This window comes from Camellia sinensis, chromosome 12, assembly GCF_055761805.1.
Source record: "Camellia sinensis isolate YWXY chromosome 12, ASM5576180v1, whole genome shotgun sequence".
Taxonomy (NCBI): domain Eukaryota; kingdom Viridiplantae; phylum Streptophyta; class Magnoliopsida; order Ericales; family Theaceae; genus Camellia; species Camellia sinensis.
In genome coordinates, this window is record NC_138972.1 from 70,093,696 (window position 1) to 70,116,025 (window position 22,330).

General features: G+C 33.3%; 1 protein-coding gene across 2 annotated transcripts; it reads left to right on the forward strand.

Annotated features, from left to right (window-relative positions):
• Positions 1–16,883: 16,883 nt before the first annotated feature.
• Positions 16,884–20,289, forward strand: LOC114301528 (C2 calcium/lipid-binding plant phosphoribosyltransferase family protein). 2 transcript variants are annotated; one of them, XM_082898888.1, is made up of 2 exons: positions 16,885–17,610; positions 17,644–20,289. In XM_082898888.1, exons 1-2 carry the CDS (start codon positions 17,023–17,025, stop codon positions 19,987–19,989), a joined length of 2,934 nt encoding a protein of 977 aa, XP_082755014.1. In that variant the 5' UTR covers positions 16,885–17,022; the 3' UTR covers positions 19,990–20,289. The 2 variants fall into 2 exon arrangements, with proteins under 2 accessions (XP_028102282.2, XP_082755014.1); XM_028246481.2 differs by having other exon boundaries at positions 16,884–20,289.
• Positions 20,290–22,330: the final 2,041 nt, after the last annotated feature.

Here is a 22,330-nt window from a genome sequence, read left to right on the forward strand (position 1 = left end):
TGAGAACTGCTCCCTTAACTTTCCTGGAAGGCGTCGACGAAAGCCTCTCGAGTTACTCCAATGTGCCCACGCGCATACTTTCACCATTACCCTACATCTCCCTTTAGTTGGAAGGAAGGCAATGTCACTCTCAAATCACCATCTTCGATGTCGAGCATCTCAAACATCTTCACCATTTGTTTGAGCCATTTATCCGCTTTTAAAGGCTCTTTAGGATTGCCCAAAAACTCATTCGGGTTCGACCGAAAAAACTCTCACTTCAGAAAAGACGGCCCCGTCTCAGCAATATGAGCCTGGACTTGATTCTCAGCTCTGAGAATATCCATGGATTCCCACAATGCTCTAGCCATCTCGCGGGTTAAGACGCCCACGGCCTGCTGACCAACTGGCTCAGCCACATTGGGCTGACCAACCTCTTCTTCTTGCGTTGGAATTTCATCCGATAAAGGCACCTCATGCCTTCTAGGCTTACCACGCCTACCACCACCACGACCACATCTTGACATCCTAATGAAGGTAACAAAAGAGATTAGCACATTTACAAATGTACCGAAGCTAACTCACTCATGTTCTAATCTAGTGGACAACAGTAATTCACTCCACATAAGCACATATTCAGATAAACACATACAAATTTCTTCCTAGATAATGGTCATCCTACGACATTGCCAGAGTTCCAATTAGAAATAATAGTGATCAAGTACTCTTCTAATAAGATTTCTAGAAACCCGTAGACCCAATCAATATCTTAGGAATTAAATCACATACTTATATAATCACATAAGCATGTCATCACATTGCATTACAAACATACAAACATCTCTATTAAGCGAGATAAACCCATTATGGTAAAAACCACTTCCCACGTACCTAAAGTATTCAAACCTGGTACGTTCTGATACCAAGTTACAACGCCCCGAAATAAATACTATATACCCATCTCATAATAACCAATAAATAGCAACATAAGCGAAATGATAAGCTTTCATTAATCAGAGTTTGATATACAAAAGGTGATACATACGATATACATTCATAAACAATACATCCTAAATATACAGCATTTATTACAAGATTGTGAAAAGAAATGAAAGCTAAATAGATAATCATATGCCTTAAAGGGTTACATTTTTCTAAGTCAATGCTTAGGTACATCAAAAGCGAGTCTTTAGCTCAATACATATAAAACCCTAGGTTTGAACAAAATTTAAATACAAATAACAACACTGAGCCTTTAGCTCCACAATCCTCCCAAGCTAAGTCATTGGTGGAGGCATTTCACCAACACTTGAAAAATGATTTTTCCTGCATAGGGTGAGCCAAAGCCTAGTAAAAATACTACAACACAATGTATAAATCTTAACAAAGCCATAAGGTTTTATGCATATGCAATGCCCATGTCAAAACGTTTTATATTTCCTTCCAAAAACAACGTCATGCCCAGTCTATATCATAATTCTCAAAGTCATGTTTTTTACAATAGAAAACAAGGAGAAAGTCTCAAACCGATATAACCTTTCACGGATATTTCATCCGCAGGAAAGCGTCAAATGGCACCCATGTAAATGTAGTCTATACAAGCACTAATATTGCTATTTTATGAATATTTCGTCAACGGGAATCGGCACCCATGTATACACCCATTTTTTGGAACTTTCACCTTGGACACATAAGCCAACTTAATTTGATGATACACACCTCTTTCCAACGTTCACCCATTTTCTTCAAAATCATATACATGTTCAATGTATTAAATGAGCAACGATATTCAATGTACATGGATGAGACATTTGTTGTAGTTCACCTAATTCTCTTGGAATTTCTACAACACTCTTAGCTATCCTCCACCGATAGTCCAAAATAGATATCTCTAAACAGATAAATAAATTTCAATAAATATACACTTTTTCAAACTCTCAAAATAAGAGTGATAATATATATCCAACTCCACCATCATCATTATTATCATTTCAATTCCACAATTTCCATAGCAATTTCATTTTCTCTTCACAATCTCAAACATTCACAATTTTGGACAAAAACCTCTTTCTTCTTGAAAATCTATTTCAATACAAGAAATATCTCAATTCAATATATATCAACCACAAATTCATAATCACAACCTTTTTCTTAAAACTACTTGACAACCCCTCTTTTACATCTTTGTTCCAAACCCTAGGTTTTTTACAAAAATCCCCAAACCACAATAATCTTTCAAAATAACAAATAGTTAAGGTAAAACCCATACTAGAGTGTGGAGAATCCCTACCTCAAAACTAGAAGACAAGATAAACATGGATGAAACTCGGATGAAGCCGAACCCAACTCTATTCGGATAAAAACGAAACTCTAGGTGAGCTCTACCTTTTTAACAAATGGAGTAGGGTGGAGAAATGGGTAGATCTTGGTGTATTTGTAGAGAGAATGTGAGTTTTAGAAAGAGAGAGCCTCAACTTAGGGTTTTTAGAAAGTTTAGAGAGAGAGATATGAAAAATGATGTAAAAGTGACTTTTACGGACTGATATGCGTTCAATTCGCTCCAGCGTAAGAAGTGATGCTCGAGCGTTCAGACACAAAAATAATTAGCGCTCAAGTGCAGGAAGTAACGCTCGAGCATAGAGACACAATGAAAAATGCGTCACCGCTCCATCGCAAGAAGTGACCCTCGAGTGTAGAATACACTGTCCCATCAATTTTACAGAGAGAAGGCCAACGCTCAAGCGCAAAAAGGCCGCTCCAGCGCAATTCTGCTCGAGCGCAAGAAGTTTCGCTTGAGTGAATAATGACAAGTCCCAGTACTTTTGCAGTTTGGTAAACTTGCAAAAGTATTGAGATTTCATAAAGACCACTCAAACGCAAGAAGTGGCGCTCGAGCGTATAAGCAAAATTCTGGGCTACGAGATTTTTGAAAAACAAGGTACCAACATATTCCAAACGCAGCCAACACATCCCAATAGCCAAACTCAAGGAGAGAAAAGAGTAATAAGTCATGAACAACAATACAAAACCATGAAACCCAAATCCATAATATCAAATGGGTCAGGTCTTAAACCAAAATCGCTATAGACTCGATTTTTCAGGTGCTTGGTAGGCTCAACGACGGATTGGACCAAACCATATTTACACCCCAGCCACCACATATTAACACTGTGTACCACCACCCTACTATTGCCATTGCCACTACCACCACTACCTTACTCCATTACCACCAACCACCTCCATCATCCTACTATTACTGTTATAACCATCTTACCACCGCCACCTATAGCCAGGGGCGAAGGCACAGCAAGGCCAGGGGGGTCATGTGTCTCCTCTTAGTTTTGAAAACTTTTTTTTCTTTTTTGTTATTGTCATGTATAAAATATATTTTCTTTTTTTCTTACCATGTTCTTTGGCTAAAGATTTATTATATTGTTTACAACAAGTAGTTATTTGATACTTTCAGAACATTATGTGGTATTATTTATGTAGTAGTTTAAATCAATAGTGTAACGAAAAATATTATAGATTAAATATAATGAACTCATTATTTTCAAGTAATTGACATACCACTTAGTGTAATCTGTGATTTTCTATACTTTGAGCATCACGTAGACAACGTTATATGATACTCTAAGACTGTTTAATAATTTTTATTCAAAACACATTATTTATAAGTAATGTCATCTCTTTAATATTTTTCTGTCAAATAAAAATTAAATAGATTTTATAATAATTTGCATTATAAATGATGTGTTTTTATTTTTTAAAATTAGGAATTTTGATCCATAATTTTTGTGCTAAAATTACAAACATATATCATTATCTCACACCGAGCTATTCCACACTATTATGAAATTTTGATCTGTTCTTATTAATAAAGAATATGTAATTTTTTATGTTTAAATTTATCTCATAAAATTATTATTATCTTAATGTTGTTCATAATTTTTTTTAAATAAAAAATTATAATTAATAAGTGCCCTCCCTAACTTAATTTCGTGATTCCACTACTGGCTACCGCCACCACCCTATTGTCATCGCCGCCACCTCCACCGCCACATTGCCATTGCCACAACTACCATCCTACAACCACCCTACCATGCAACAATCACCCTACCATAACAACATAGTAACATCATTTTATATTAAAATTGTATACAAAATATGCTTGTTTGGATACAATCAAAGAATCCACAACAAACTTATGAAAAAAATCTTTTCAATCCTATTTTTTTTATAAAAAAAAAAATAATAATAATAATAATAATAATAGTAATAGTAATAGTAATAATTGTACGCACATTTAGTATTAATTTATTCACATGCAATTGGCATCCACATTGAAGACCCGCATGATTATGCAAGTTAAAACAGCATGCGTGTCAGTACTGAAAGTGGGTAGGTGGGTATATTTATTTTGGGTATCACGTGTCGAAGTTGGGCTAGTACGTTCTTTAATCTTTTATGCTGCCACAAATTGTAGAGCACAAAAACAAAAGCAACGTTCATATTTGCAGAGAGCTACAAGTGCTCACTTTCGCCCCTTTTTTTTTAACTTTTCTTTTTATAACAGGCAAAAAATATTATATAAACTAACAAATTATATATATATATATATAACTAATTAATGCATCATGTAATAATGTAATTTTAAAAATTAAAATCGAATCCACTTAAATAATATAGTTAGTGTCATATCAGTATATAAAAAAAATGTAAGATTTGTTAATTTATATAGCTAGTTAACTATAATTACCTTTTGGTTTTACTAGAACATTTGCTGAAAGCATTCAAGGAGGAATCACATAATCCAAGACCACCTATATTTGTATCCCAATTTAAATACAAATCATAGTTTAATGGTTTAGGGCTTTTCATATAAGCCCAAGGTTAAGAGCTCAAACTTTTAACTAATTTATTTGTAAGTTATTTTTCATTTCCAATAACATATGAAAAATATAAAATAAAATAAAATAAAAATCCTAAGATACATATTTGTAATTATATTTCAATTTTAAATAATGAATGACAATCTCAATCAAACAATTGAAAACAAACCGACACAATGATTTAACGCGAAAAAATCACAATTGGAGCATCTCCAATTGTGATAAAAAAAAAATAAAAAAAAATAAAAAATAAAAAATCAAAGGCCCAAGTCACAAAACAATCCACTAAAAAGACAAAAAAAATTACACAAATATACTCTCAATTACTTAGCGAATCTACGCCTGAATCGAACCGACTCCAATGCGCTTCATCCACCACCGTCTTCAACTCGAAATTATCTTGTCCTATGTTGAATCCACAACGTTGATGTCAAATCCACGATAATGAGCCACTCCAAAATCCACCAAAGCTTCAGGCCCAAGTTCTCCGAAATCCACCGAAGAACGACTTTCTCTTTTGTGAATAAAAAGAAATAAACAAACTCCTTAATGATATTGATATATAGTTCATCGATCCATTAATCATTCTTAAATCATCAAGGAAACACTCATAAATCACCCTCCAATACAAAACACTTTGTTTTTTCTTCCTCTCTGAAAATCTAGACAGCTTAAATCCTAAAAACAACGAACAATGCACTTTATAGAAAACAAGATCGTGCAGACCGCTCGAGTGCATATTTCACCGCTCAAGCGATGTGATTAAAGGTAGTGCGAAATATATAGGCTGACCGCTTGAGCGTAACTTTCACTGCTCGAGCGGTAAAACTTTCTTCTCAGAAGTTCAAAGCGTTTTGCAAAAATACTAAATGATCCTTTTCTTGAGTGCACAAATGACAGCTCGAACCCCGTCCTTAGTCAGGGAAGTGACAAATATGAAAGGATTAACATCAGAAACTCCTATGTATAGGCACAATTCGAGTTGGATTCGCATCTAAATACTCAGAGTTTTACTGAAACAAAAAAGCGAATAAAATTACAACTGAAAGGAGTTTTGTCAAACAGGATTACCAATTACAAAAACCTAACAACATAGTTAAATAATATAAAATATAAATATATGTGCCGCTCATTATTTTTTATTAGTAATTGTGGAAGGTGAAATTATTTCTTAGGAAAAGTGAGATCACTTGTCCTGCCTTTTGACTCCATCAAAAGAAACCAAATGTCAATGATCACCCCCTAATCATGGTAGGTCGAGAGGACCCTCCAACATTCAAGTCAGTATAAAAAAAATATAATTTATATTTAAAAAAGGGGTTCTCAGATTACCTCCCACTTGCCTTGTGTTTTACTTGCTTATTTTTTTATAGTTGCTTGGTTTGAATCTCATTCATCTGATCATCTTCCAATCAGATGGTTATGCCTTCGTCAGACTCTAGTCAATCAAGTTGCCCAGTTACTCTTACTCTTGATCGTTAGATTTTTGTCTTTTGGATAGCTTGGATTGTATCAGATGTTAGTGGCCAACTTGTCAAGTATTAAGTCCGTAAGATCAAGCTGATCATATGGCTTTGCTTTCTACTAGACCCAGCCTATGCTTTTGTATTTTCTGATTTGTGTTTCAGGCCGTTGGATTGGGGTTTAATCCAACATTTCTCCTCTGTTTTGCAAATCTGCCTTTTAAAAGGATATATTTATACTTGTTTTCCTTTCACGCGCTTGGGCTTGTGCTAACCCCATAGCCATAGGGTGTGCTTGTTTGGACGGACTGGATAAGGAGGGATTGGAATCCACCAGGCTGTTAGTCCTGAGATACATTGTCCCCATGCTATTTGGTTGGACTAGATTTGTATTCCATGTTTGTTTAGTCATGAGATTAGATGTCAGGAAATGACTATTTGGTTGGATAGGATGTGAATCTTATGTTTGTTTGGGATATTATGAAGAAGGATAAATGTTCAAATGACTATTTTATCATTTTCAATTATTTACTAAGTAATAGCAATATTAAGCATATCTTTAATATTTTAATTATTTTTAACTAGATTAAATAAAAATTTATTTCATTTTATTTTTTGCACAAATAAATGTATTTATTTTTTTAAATTAAATAAATAAAATATCAATAAAAATATATGTTCTTTTTTTAATTAAAATTTAAATAAATTTATTTTAAGAAATAATAATAATTAAATAAAAATCTATTAAAATTTAAATAATGAAATTAAATAAAATATAAACAAAATTTTAAAATAAAACATCAATAAAATATCTATAAAAAATTATTTTAAAAAATAAATAAATAAAACATCAATAAAAATTAAATAAAATTATTTTATTCTTAAATTGAGACATTTAAATTTTATTGAAATTTACTAAATATAATACATAATTAAATAGTAGATAGTCAAAATGGTCATTTCACCACATAATCCCATATCCCCCTTATCCCTCCACTTGTATCCCACCCCCCTCCATGGGACACAATAATCCAATGGATTTGGGACTAACAGTCCAGAGGGATTAATAGTCCGGTGTCAAAATTTTAAACCAAATAATGGACTATTAATCCGAATGGACTAATAGTCCAATCTCATGAAATAATCTCTCAAAACAAACACACTTTGGCACCGTTTGGGAAGGTGGGTTGGAGGCTTTTTTGGCTATTTTAGCCACAAAAAACAAAATAGGCTATTTTAGCCATAACGAACAAAACATCACATCCAACCCATAATCATTACATTCTTCTCTCACAAAAAAACTCAAAAAAGCCAAAAAGCCAAAAAGCCCTTCCCAAACCAAGCTTTTAAGCCCAGGCTAAAATAGCCAAAAAAGCCAAAAAGCCAAAAAGCCAACCCACTTCCCAAACGGAGGCTTTATGGGTTTTAAGGAGTTGATTTGGATTAACTCTTTTCTTTTTGGGCTAGCGTCATTGAGTTTTAGGTCTGGGCTCATGTTCTTTTCCCTAGGTCTGGGCTCATGTTCTTTTCCCTCCACAGTAATAGTAAGGTAGAGAAAATTTCAAAATAGTTATAATTTCAATGCATTTTTCATATATTTTTAACACATACAACAACATTATTTTTCACATGTAATATATGTGTATAAATATGTTATGTATATATATATATATATGAAATTTACAGGCCAGGCTTCAAGCATTATTTTCAAATTCTTCCACAATGATAAATGGGCCTAAAAGTTACTCATTCTAACCTTATGTGCCTAACATATAATTCCATGCCTTATAAATTATGAATTTCAATTCTTATGATTCATGAGCGGGTTGACAAACCGTGTCTAACTTACCTCAGAGCGTCTTCAATTCACTTGTTTGTTATTGCCACTAAGGATCGTATTTTTTTTTATTCATGCTCTACTAAGCTCTACAGCGATATTTTCTTGCAACATCTTTAATGCTAATTGTTAAAATATAATTCCAAAGTTAAAGTTTGGCTTGCTACCATTCTTAAAATGTCAAAAATTGACAACCTTCATATAATAGAGAAAATGCTAGTTCTTTTATAATCTTAAGAAAAAAATCAAATACAAATGTGTAACGCTCTCAAAATAGTACATATAAACCCACATCCTTGACATGCAAAGACATAAGATAATAAAGTATATTCCCATTCATCAGAGTATTCATTACAAAAGTATTACATGTTGACAACAAAAGTAAATGCCCTATGAGCTTACAACTTTCTAAGCCAATACGTTGTTACAAAGGAAGAGAGTACTAACTCAAATACATATTAAGCTCGTGGCTTGAATTTATATGTAACACCAAAATAACAAAACAACACAAAAAGAGTCTTCAACTCCCAAAACCTCCCAAGCTATGTCCTTGGAGGTGGCATATCACCTAAACCTAAAAATGATGTCCCATATAGGGTGAACCACAGCCCAGTAGAGATATACTAAACCAAATATGAGCAATAACTAAAACAATAGCATTTGATAGATGGTTAACACTTATAAACCAATTTAAATCACAATACAGTTACATGACAATCATGTCCATGTTACATTCCACTTTCCTTTACTTATACCATTTCAATTCATAATCATGGCTCAGAACCTGACCAAACAATTTAATGAGACTATAACTCATATTAAAACACTTTCATACTTCACAATTCACATGAGATTATAACTCATATTAAAACACTTTCATACTTCACAAATGATACACAAATTTGCTATATCAATGAAGTCCATCCCCTATCTCCTCCCAAATATTCGGTTTAGGAGTTCATCTCCTATCTCCTTCCAAACCGTGGAGTACATCCCCTATCTCCTCCCGCACAATACACATATTCCAAGTATATAAACACTCATCATATACAAGGATCAATCAATACAGATATTTGATGTATTATTCTAACCGTCATATTCATTAACATATTCAATGTGATTAGTTTCACTTTTCCCTAATCAACATACAGTGCCCACAACAATCAAGGCTATCCTCCACCGATAGCCCAAAGCAGTTATTTCTAAACAGAAAATAAATACATTAAACCAATAGAATATTAACATTCTCATGGGTGAGTGATTAGATTATCCAACTCCACCATTCAACTTTATAATACTCCAATTTCATAATTCCCAACTTAATTTCATATTCCCACAAATTAATTATTCAAATTAATTTATCACATAATTAGGGCATTTTTTCCTAATTTTCAATATCAACCCTAAGGTTCAATTTTTCCAATATAACAACAATAATTCCATTTTTTCAAGGTCTCATATACACATGGGATTTAATCTTTTGAAAACCTCCTTTTTATAAATTACGAATCAAACCCTAGCTTTTCTCAAAATTACCGAACAACATCAACTAATCAAAATGACTAAAATTCATGTCAAAACCCATAAGATGGAGTAGGGTATCCCTACCTCGAAATGAAGAGACCAAATAGAGAAGATGGTGAAAACGCAAGGTGCTCCAAATCCAAGATTTTTCAGATTAAAGCGAAGCCCTCGTGAAGCTCTACCTTTTCTACAAAGGAACAAGGATAGAAACACACTAGAGCTAGATCAAACCTTAGAGAGAAGATATGTAGAGAGAGAAAGAGCTGCTGGTCTAGGGTTTGTATAAGAGAAGAGATGAAAGAGTGAAGAAAGAAGAAGCTGCTGCGAACTGAAATATACGAGGCTCGCTCGAGCGAAGCAGTGGTCGCTCGAGCAACCAGACATAAGAAACCCTCGCTCGAGCATAAAAAGTCTCGCTCGAGCCAACAATTCGAAACTTCAGGTCTGCAACCCAGAAGCACGCTCGAGCGAAGAAATCCAAAACATACAGCTCGCTCGCTCGAGCGAAGGAAAACTCGCTCGAGCCAAGAAATGCAACTCTCAGGTCCAGAACCAGACGCAGACGCAGGCTCGAGCGCAAGACTTCTCGCTCGAGCCACCAGACACAACACCCAACTCTCGCTCGAGCGAAGGAACCCTGGTTCGAGCGAAGGAACTGAAACAAAGAGCTCGCTCGAGCGAAGAAGCAAAATTCTAGGCAGCAACTATTGGTTTAAACTCACAACCAACCTGTAACAAACCTGCCCAACACATCCTAAAACTCAAATATATGGAATTAAAGGATGACAACAAGATATATATAACAACTAACTCCACGGAACCTAAGTCCGGATACAACAACCAAAGGAGGAAGAACCGGGATCGCTATAAATGACACCTGTGGTGGGTACCAATCAAAAGAGAGATTGAATATTCTTTTCAAAATTTGATAATCAACCAATTCTTGTGTCATATTTGGCACAAGGTATTATATATATATATATATATATATTAAAAATTGTCAATCAGTACTTGATATTGTGAGAGAGAAGTCTACGAAGCTTTATATTTATAAATAAAGTTTATATTTTTGTAATTCTCTTGTCAAAGTCTATAAAACAAAATGCATGATGAATATAAAATTTTACTATGTTCGCTATTATCAAACAATAACAGTGAAATATGTAGAGAGACATAAAATGGAGAAAAAAGATTTAAAATGTATGCCTAATGACAGAGTCTAAAAAAAGAGATTTTTGAACAATAATGATAACTAACATATCACCCGTACTATGCACGAAATTAAATTTTAAAAAATTATTTATGATTCTGTCAAACATATTTTTAAATTATTAGTATAAGATATACATAATTTTGAAATAAAAAAAAAATATTGATGTTTTATAATAAAAGTAATAAAAATGAAAAATTATTACGTTTGTTAGAAATTTATTGAATAAATAAGATATATTATAACTAAAATATAAATTGTTGTGAGTTTTCTATCAACATTCCTGCATTATCAACATGATAGTATTATAATTGATAAATAACACATATATTATATATTTATAAAATATTATAAAGTAAAAATGTTGTACTTACATTTTTTTTTTTTTTACATTGTAAAATGTATAGGCATTTTTCATACCCATCTATATTTAAAACAAAATTCACGTATAGTGCACAATCTAGTTGATGAAGCATTGTTGGTTCAGGTATGATAAATGCATAGGCACAATCTTAGCATGACACAATATAATCTTTAATCATTCTTACTCCATTATCTTATAAATTTTTGAAAGTATGACATTGTGTTTGAAAATGTAAGAATAAGCTATTTATAATAAATTTTATAATTTCCTACCTTTGATATCATATTCTTCAAACAGTACCGTTACAGAGCCCAATTTATTCATGCTCGAATTTGGCTCGAAACCCAAAACGACGTCGTTTTGAGTTTCAATTTTTCTTTTTTTTCTTTTTTCTTTCTCGCTGGAAAAAGAAGAAGAAAAACAACAAGAGAAGAAGAAGAAGAGGAAGCAGAACCAGAACCAGAAGAAGAAGAAAAGAGAAGGTTCATCAACATCATCATCACAATTTTTATTTTTTTTTCCCCTCATCTACAGATCCAGTAGAAGAAAAAAAAAAAAAAAAAAACAAATCAACATCTTCATCAACATAGAACATCTTCATCATCAACATCTTCATCAACACAGCCAACAAATTTTTTTTCCCCCCTTCATTTTCAGCTCCAAATCCAGAAAAAAAAAAAAAAAAAAAAAATCATCAACGTCTTCATCAACACAGCACATCTTCATCATCAACATCTTCATCAACACATCACATTTTCATTATCAACATCTTCATCATCAACACCTCCAGATCCAAAAAAAAAAAAATTAAAAAAAAATAGATGAGAAAGAAATCATCAACATCTTCACCGGCGATCACCATCGAAACCATCGCCGTCTTTTCCCCTTCTTCTCTCTTCCTCTTCTCTTCTCTTCTCTCCTCTCCTCTCTCTCGCTCTCGCCTCTCTTCCTCTGTATTCAAAAGCAACACAGAAAGAAAGAAAGAAAAAGAAAGAAAAGAAAAGAAAAGAAAAGAAAAAAAAAAAAAAACGAAACCCAAAACAATGTCGTTTTGGGTTTCGAGCCAAATTCGAGCCCCTGATTTCGGGCCCTCAAACATTTCTCTTCTTCAAATATGTTGGTTGACATCGCAAGATAAACTCTGCTTGTTTATCTTAAACAGCGAGACTTATTGAAGCAGTACTACCTTTGACCACAATATTAACATTATATCTAATAAAATAAAATAAAAACTTGTTAAAAGGAAATGTTGTACCTAATAAAAAATTAAAACACTTATTAAGTTTAAATTATTATTTTACATAGCTATTATTTACCTAAAGAAAATTACCTCGTTATAATATCAGTATCATTATATTTGCAGTGCCGACAAACATTGTGACCATAATAATATTCAGCTTTTTGATAGCAGTGTAATTTTTTAATAAAATTACCATGGAAAGCTTGTAAAGGGTGTGTAATTTTCTAATTATAGTGTATTTTTTCTTCTTCTTTTTTTTTTACAATTATAACCTGTTATTTTTTAATAAAAAATTATATTTGTTTTAGATATTTTTTTAATAGATAAATAATTTTTTACAGTGTAATTTTTTTCTCTTTTTTTTTATACAATTGCAACTTGTTATTTTTTAATAAGAATTTATATTTGTTTTAGATATTTTTTTAACATAAAAATTATTCAACAATCTCATCATTAACTATAGTGTATGAGAGAAGTTGAAAATGGTTGTTTTAGATATTCTTTTAATATATAAATTATTTTTATAGTGTAATTTTTTTTTTCACAATTGCAACCTGTTATTTTTTAATAAGAATTTATATTTGTTTTAAATATTTTTTTAATATACAAATTATTATTTTTTATATTTTTTATAAAAATAATTTAACAATCTCATCGTTCACTATAGTGTATGAGATAAGTTGAAAATGGTTGTTTTATATATTCTTTTAATATAGAAAATATTTTTTATAGTGTACTTTTTTTTTTCTTTTTTTTTCGCAATTGCAACATGTTATTTTTTAATAAGAATTTATATTTGTTTTAGATATTTTTTTAATATACAAATTATTTTTTATAGATTTTTTATAAAAATAATTTAACAATCTCATCATTAATCATAATGTATTGAAAGAGTTGAAAATGGTGTGGTAATTAGTGCGAGAAAAGTTAAAAAGGCTTGTAATGCTAAGGTTTTTTTTAAAATCAAAAAATTTAAAAAATTAGAATTAAGATATTGAATCTTCCACAAGACTTGTGGCTTAGAAACTTCCTTTTCCTTATATAATATATAAATATAGATAAGATAGTAACAAATGAGATATATTCAATTTCTTTAGTAGAAGGATATACATTGTCTCTCTTTAAAACTCTACATTTATCAATATACACGAAGCTCATATATATACATCGATAAATCTACGGAGATTTATTACATGGATTTTTCTTAAGTGTGCAACTTACACCTCACACTTACGCTTTTCTGTTTACTGTCCTGTTTTATGTTTACACCTTCCACTTACACCCTTTGTGTTGGTTGCATATGGTGTGCAACCTTAAGGGGTTGCACACCATAACAGCACCCTTATTACATTCATGGCATATAGATAAATGGAAAAGAAAATAATGTATCAAGATTTTAAAACTAGGTAGGGGTGTACACGGTCCGGATTGGTTCGGTTCTGAGAAAATTCAAAAATCGAACCGATTCTAACAGTTCTGTGATTTTGAGAACCAGACCAGACCGTTACACTTGTAAAACCGGACCAGAACCAAACCGAAAAAACGGTTCGATTTCGATTTGGTTTACGGTTCCAAAAATTTGTATTTACAAGAATAAATTGTTAATATTAACAAAATAATTACTCAAACTAATTACATTTAACTTATGATAAAAACTAATAATATTAAGGCATTACTTAATATTACATATCTATACCATCCTAATATCATTAAAATTATAAAAAACCAATTAATAAAAATAAAACTTGATATGATATATATATATATCTTTTAAAATTCGGTTCGGTTCGGTTCGAACCGCGATTTTTTCATAAAATCCATTAACTGAACCGTTTTTACGGTTCTCATATTTCTTAATCCGAAACCGAACCAATTCTTAATAGAATCGAATCAAACCATATGATTCGATTTAATTCGGTCCAAATTATCAGTTTGAACGGATTTTTGAACAGCCCTAAAATTAGGTATCAAAAACTTTTTAAATAGGATTTTAACAGACTTACGGGCAAGGATTGTAATTTGTATTGTAATTTTTCCTATAAACTTCTAGAAATTGGGTTCACATCAACACAGTATTAGTGTGTCCAATGCTCAGTGTTTGACCGTCGACCACCTGTCATTCATTCATCAGCTCACAAAATCATCATTGAACATTAATTCTATTTACATGTAGTAGTGGCACTTCCGTAGATAATTGTACAAATCATGACCTATTTCTTAAAGTTCATTATCTCCTAAAAATGTGTTTGGATGATTAATTTAAGGAAACGGGTATATAGCAGTGACTATTGTATCTCAATTTGAGATGTATTATAGATTTATTTTTATAATTTGAACTGTTTATTTTGTAGAATTTTTTGAGTACTTCATGTTTATTAATAATCATATTAATCGGATATCAATAACTATATAATCGAATTGTATATTTTTTATGTTATTTCTCAAAAGAAAAAATTATTGTTTATTTTTTTGATTAACGATCATAAAGTTATTGATATCCGATTAATAAGATTTTTAGTAGACATAAAGTATTCAACAAACCTTACAAAATGAACGGTTCGGATCACAAAAAAAATCAATAATACACCTCAAATTGAGGCACTTTAACACAGCAACAACCCATATCCTTAATTTAAATAGCGATGTGAAAATATAAAAATATATATATATATATATTTAAGATATGATGAAATGTAATTATATTTTATTTATATTTTTTTTAATTTTTATGTAAATTTATGAACTAAATACAACCAAAACGTATATATATATATATATATATATATAATTTTATTTATTTATATATGATATTATAATATAATTTAATGAATTATTTTCATAACTATAAAGATCAAATACAACATATAAATTATATAAAAAAAAACTCTTAAGGGTTGTTTGGAGTGTCCTAAATAAGTGTATTTTTTGTCTTTTTAGACTAAAAAATTAAGAAAAAAAATATGAATGTTTGGGTTAACTTTTTTATTTTTTATGAAAAAATATGTATTAAAAAATTGTATAAATTAGTATGTAGGGAAAAATTAAGATTGAGAGTTGTGCGACCGTAATTTTTGACTTTTGATGAATAGTGATAAGTTTTTAACTTTTTGAGTAACTTTTTAACTTTTTGACTTTTTGACTTTTTGACAACTTGTCAAATTTGACCTTAATGAATATATAAGAAAATAAAACTCACATGTAAGTACAAAGTAATAAATAGGGGAAAAAATAAGGCCCACACACAAATAAAAATATTCAATCTACAAAATGTAAATATTTTTGTACATATAAAATTCACCATAACGATGATAAAAAGATATTAAATAAATTATTTAAAACCTTCTTCTTTCATAAATGAAAAAAATTAAATAGGCTTCCGAATTTTTTATATCTCACATTTATTGTAAATTTTGTACATTATAAAACAATATTTATGCATAAATGTTAAAATGTTAAGGCCTTGTTTGGTTTATTTTTGATAGAGTAATTTTAGAGAAAAAATTTTAAAATTTTGTTTGGTTTAGTGATTATAAGAAAAAAAATTTGAAAATCATTTTCTCTCTTTTACACATCAATCAATTATTTTTTCTCTCTCATCTCTCTTTTTCAATTACTTTTTCTCTTACATACATCTACTCAACTACAAAAAAATATAAAATCATCCCAAACTCTTATATTCTAAAACTATTTCCAAGATATACAATCAAACAAACTAAAAAAATTTCTAAATTTTCTTCCCAAATTTTTTTTTGAAAATTTATCTCCCAAAACTAAACCAAACAAGTCTTTGAAGTTTTTCTTTTCAGAAAAATTTTCAAAATTTTGTTTAGTTCAATTTTTTTGAAAAAAAAAAATTCAAAATCACTTTTTCTCTTGCCTTTCTCTTTCTCAATTATTTTTTCTCTCACACACATCTATTCAATTACAACAAAATATCAAATCATCTCAAACTTCAAAACTATTTTTAAAATATTCAACCAAACTAAAAAAAAAAAATCTAAACTCTTTTCTCAAATTTTGTTTTGAAAATTTATTTTAAAACACAAACCAAACACACCCTGATATTAAAAATATATATATATGAAAAATATTTATTATTTGTGCGTTCGAATCACACAGTAAATACACTTTATTTTTTTATAATAAAGTATTAAATATATATATTTTTTAAGTGTGTGAGTTTAAATTTTTTTTTTTTTTTTTTTTTTGCAGGAATATCAGTTAAACAAAGGTCCACGCAGCTCTTGCCTGTACCGTACAATAAAATAACGTATCAAAAATATTATGCCACGTGTCCATCATCACCCTCACGTGTCATCCATGACCCTCACTGTCTTTTTAAATACCTCCAAACAAACATCCGTTCCCCCTCAGACCAATTTCTCTCTCTCTCTCTCTCTCTCTCTCTCTCTCTACATTCACTGAGAAACAATAATCAAAACCCACATTTTCTGAGCAAACCCATAATCAAGCTCACATTTTCTGATCAAACCCATAACCTATAGTCGTTCTAATGGCGGAGAGTTGTGGTAGAAAGCTCATCGTTGAAGTCTGCAACGCCAAGAATCTGATGCCCAAAGACGGCCAAGGAACTGCGAGCGCTTACGTGATCGTCGATTTCGATGGCCAGAGGCGACGAACCAAGACCAAATTCAGAGATCTCAACCCTGAATGGGACGAAAAGCTTGAGTTTTTGGTTAACGAAGTTGATTCAATGGCCACTGAAATTCTCGAACTCAATGTCTACAACGACAAAAAGACCGGCAAGAGAAGCATTTTTCTGGGTAAAGTCAAGATCGCCGGAAGCACTTTTATGAAATCTGGGTCCGAGACTCTCGTCTACTATCCTCTCGAGAAGAGAAGTGTTTTCTCTCAGATTAAAGGCGAGATCGGACTCAAGGTTTGGTACGTGGACGAGAATCCCGATCCGGCGGAGTCTCCGCCGGAAACAGAGCAGAAATCCGAAACTCCAGCTCCCCCTGCGGCGGAGGAAAATCCGCCGGAGAAGGAGGAGGAAAAGAAGGAAGAGGAAAAGCCTGTGGAGGAAGCCAAGAAAGAAGAGAAACAGCCGGAGAATACAAAAACAGAGGAGACTCCGGCGGCGGCGCCACCACCTCACCAGCCTGCGGCGGAGGCGGAGGCGGAGAATCCACCAATAGCTCAAGCGGACAAGCAGAAACAGAAGGCGATCGTCGCAAAAAGACCCGATATCGAATCGAATGAGTTAGAACTCCGATCAATCGCCGGCGATCGAAGTCTTCTTAGCTCGTACGATCTCGTCAATCGAATGCCATTGCTCTTCGTGCGAGTTGTGAAGGTGAAACGAGCGAACCCAGAAGCTGATTCGTCGGTCTACGCTAAGCTCGTGATCGGAACTCACAGTATCAAAACCAAGAACCAACCAGACAAAGATTGGGACCAAGTCTTTGCATTTCACAAAGAAGATCTCAATTCAACTTCCTTGGAAGTCTCTGTTTGGGTTGAGAAGAAAGAAGCAGAGAATTCAACAGAGACTTCTTTGGGAACGGTGTCGTTTGATTTGCAAGAAATCCCAAAAAGAGTCCCACCAGACAGTCCTCTCGCTCCTCAATGGTACACTCTCGAAGGTTCGCCGGAGGATTCGCCTGGAAATGACGTCATGCTCGCCGTTTGGATCGGAACTCAGGCCGACGAGGCGTTTCAGGAAGCCTGGCAGTCGGACTCCGGCGGCTTAATTCCGGAGACCCGAGCCAAGGTCTATCTCTCTCCGAATCTCTGGTATTTGAGACTAACGGTCATCCAAACCCAAGATCTACAGCTAGGTTCGGGAGCAGAGCCTAAGGTTAAGAATCCAGATTTGTACGTTAAGGCTCAGCTGGGCCCGCAGCTGTTCAAAACTAGCCGAACAACGGTCGGCTCATCCAGCTCGTCTTCTAATCCCACGTGGAATGAGGACCTTGTGTTCGTCGCAGCCGAGCCGTTTGAGCCGTTTTTGGTAATTACAGTCGAAGATGTTTCAAATTCACACACTGTGGGCCATGCGAAAGTACACATGGCAAGCGTTGATAGGCGAACAGATGACAGGTCAGAGCCCAGATCCAGATGGTTTAATTTGATTGGAGATGAGAATCGACCTTATGCGGGAAGAATACACGTGCGAGTGTGTTTGGAAGGTGGGTATCACGTGCTTGACGAAGCTGCTCACGTGACAAGCGATGTTCGGGCGGCTGCAAAACAGTTAGCCAAGCCACCAATCGGATTGCTCGAAGTGGGTATACGTGGCGCCACTAATCTGCTTCCAGTGAAAACCAAGGATGGTACACGTGGCACAACGGATGCTTACGTGGTGGCCAAATATGGGCCCAAGTGGGTTCGCACCCGTACGATCCTTGATCGGTTTAATCCACGGTGGAACGAGCAGTACACATGGGATGTATACGATCCCTGCACCGTACTCACAATTGGGGTCTTTGATAACGGAAGGTACAACCATGGTGATGAAGCAGGGAAGCCAGGGAAGGATGTGAGAATTGGGAAGCTACGTGTACGGCTGTCAACGCTTGATACGAATCGGGTGTACATGGGTTCATATTCTCTTACCGTGTTACTCCCTGGTGGGGCCAAGAAAATGGGTGAGATTGAAATTGCAGTAAGGTTCTCATGTTCGTCGTGGCTTAGTCTAATTCAGGCGTACGCTAGCCCAATGCTTCCTAGAATGCACTATGTGCGCCCATTGGGTCCGGCGCAGCAAGATATCCTGCGCCACACCGCAATGCGGATGGTCACGGCCCGGTTAGCCAGATCCGAACCAGCTCTGGGTCAGGAAGTGGTTCAGTTTATTCTCGATTCAGACTCACACATGTGGAGTATGAGGCGGAGCAAAGCCAACTGGTTCCGGGTCGTGGGTTGCTTGACCAAGTTCGCCACATTCGCAAGGTGGCTGGAGGGGATTCGAACCTGGGTGCACCCACCCACCACAGTCCTAGTCCACCTCTTGGTCCTAGCAATTGTCTTATGCCCACATCTAATACTCCCAACGGTATTCATGTACATCTTCTTCATCGTAGGGCTGAGATTTCGTTACGTCCAGCGGGTCCCACTCACTATAGACCCAAGAATATCATGTGTTGACGCGGTGGGCCTGGACGAGCTAGACGAGGAGTTTGATGGGTTTCCAACCACACGATCGGGTGACCAAGTTCGGATCAGGTACGATCGGTTGCGGGCACTGGCTAGTAGGGCCCAGACACTTTTAGGTGACGTGGCAGCACAAGGTGAGAGATTGGAGGCTCTGATGAATTGGAGGGACCCAAGGGCAACTGGGATATTTGTAGTAGTCTGTTTAATGGCTTCATTGGTGTTTTATGTGGTCCCATTCAAGGCATTTGTGGTGGGGTCTGGGTTCTACTATCTGCGACATCCGAGGTTCCGGGATGACATGCCGTCGGTGCCTGTCAATTTTTTCCGGCGACTTCCGTCGATGTCGGATCAAATTCTATGAACGGCGGCGCGTATGATTCACTCTTCGTGTGCTGGCCAAGTAGATAGTAGTTTGGTGGTGATTTTGTTTGAATTAGTACAAGTTATATTATTAGTATTTTATTAATTAATGTTATTATTTAGTTTATTTTGGTTTTAAATTAATAATGGGTGTTAATTTAATTAGAAATGGGGAAGAAAGTTGTTTATGGAGGGAGCGGGTGAGCCTTGGATTTATATAAAAGGTGACCGTTGGATGTTTTTGTGGGGGCCATTTATGTATTTAAGTAATGGATTTTGTTATATAACCAAATGCAGACAATGAATATGTGCGCAAAGTGACCGTTGGATGAGAGTAAAGATTAATAAATTCGGTAACTGTGCATGCATGCATGATGATTAAGCAATAGATTAAATAAGATTTCAGTTTCGGGTTGATGATTAAGCAATAGATTAACTAATTTCAGTTTCGGGTTGTGGAAATGGAACATTTACTGTGGTAAAAGGGCATAGGATCTCTCATATGTGTGACTAATGTTTTCTTCTATTTTAATTTATGAATTAATCTAGGGACTGAGATTAATACATCTAGAAAATTTTGAATGAGTGATTTTGTGGTGAAAATTAATTTGAATAGTATAATATCTATGTGTAAAATAAATTTAAACTATAAGATGAAAAATCTGAATAATTTCTGAGTTGAGGGTTTGTAGTATTACTGTTAATTTATTGATATTTTGCACAATATTTGAATCATTGATTTGAATAATGATTTAAAAAAAAAAAGAATATAATTTATATTTCATTACATTCTAAATTTCGATCAAAATTTATCATTCAAACACTCTCTAAGATTAAAGTAATTTGTCTTATTTTTTTAAACACACTATTAATTTAGAACACTCTCTAAACTTATTCCAAGACCATTGAATAATTTATCATCCCTATCCCCATTCTTTCTCTGTCTTATAACATTCACCATCCTTAAAAAAATATGGAGCATACAAACATGCAAGCACAGCTAATTGAGCTTCAACATAATGTACAAGCATAAAGTGTGTAATACAAATTGTTAAAAAGGTAATGTTACCGATCATGAATAAAATTTCACAAAAATCATCTTAAAGTCATTGTTAGTCGACAAGCCAGTTGAAATATTTTTTGATTAGTCAGCCAATGGGTCACCCATAACTTCAAGATGATTTTTGTAAAATATTTTTAGTGGATTACAACATTTTTATTGTACAAATATTTTAAATTGCTTAATGTTTGCAGTTAACATATTGACCAAAAAATATTACACAAACAAATTTATCGCATAATTTTTTTTAAACAAAAAGGCAAGCATGCAACATTAAAGCCCTAACATTTGAAATACAATTAAATGATAGGTATCAATAATTGTATTGTTAAATTATAATATAAGATTTTAGTATTTTTATGTGATCTAATAATTATTTATGTTTCGGAACAAAAACAGAGAAATTTAAACACAATCCTACCACGCCACAAACACCACTGAAAATTTTAACGAGGACTGTAAATTTTGCAAAATGCTGCTCTGCAACAAGAATAGAATAAAATAAAATAAAATGAAAACACAAATGTTATAGAAACATAAAACACATTCATACCAAGGTAAAATAAGTTTGATACTTGTTCAATTTCTTTAAGAACTTTTTTTTGTTTTTTTAGTTCCTTTATCCTATAGAATTTTAACTGTGAATAACCAAAAATGATGGAGGTTGAGGATGATTTGGGATGATTTTGACTTTTTGACTAAAAAAGTAGAGGAAAAAAAAATATGTTTGGGATAATTTTTTGACTTTTTACAAAAAAATATGTATTAAAATATTATATCAACTAGCAAAATTACTTTGATACGCTTCTGAGCACTAACATGCTTCCGTGCATGTCAGTGACTGTGATGTGCTGCACTGTGCGACAGTGTACCGCATCAGTGCATTGTGTTGCACTATTTTGAATTTTTTTTTCCCACCAAAAAGTAACTGTTGGAAGGGGAGTGTACCAAGGGCATATATGTCTTTTTATCCTCTATCTATTCAGACTTTTATTTTTCGCTCAAACATGTGAATAGTGTTAACTTTTTTACTTTTTTGTGATTTTTTGACTTGTTGACTTTTTTAGAAGATGCCAAATACATACATAGTTTACAAGTTGACTTTTTTATTTATTACAGAAAGATGTGTAAGAAAATAGAAATGTGATCACACTTAAATAAGCCAAAAAAACTACACATTTGAAGTTGAAAACACAAGTGAATATCAACTTTCGGCTCCATTCAAATGTTTACGTTGAAAGATAGTCCAATTAACTAACTACTTTTATCATCAAAAATTGGC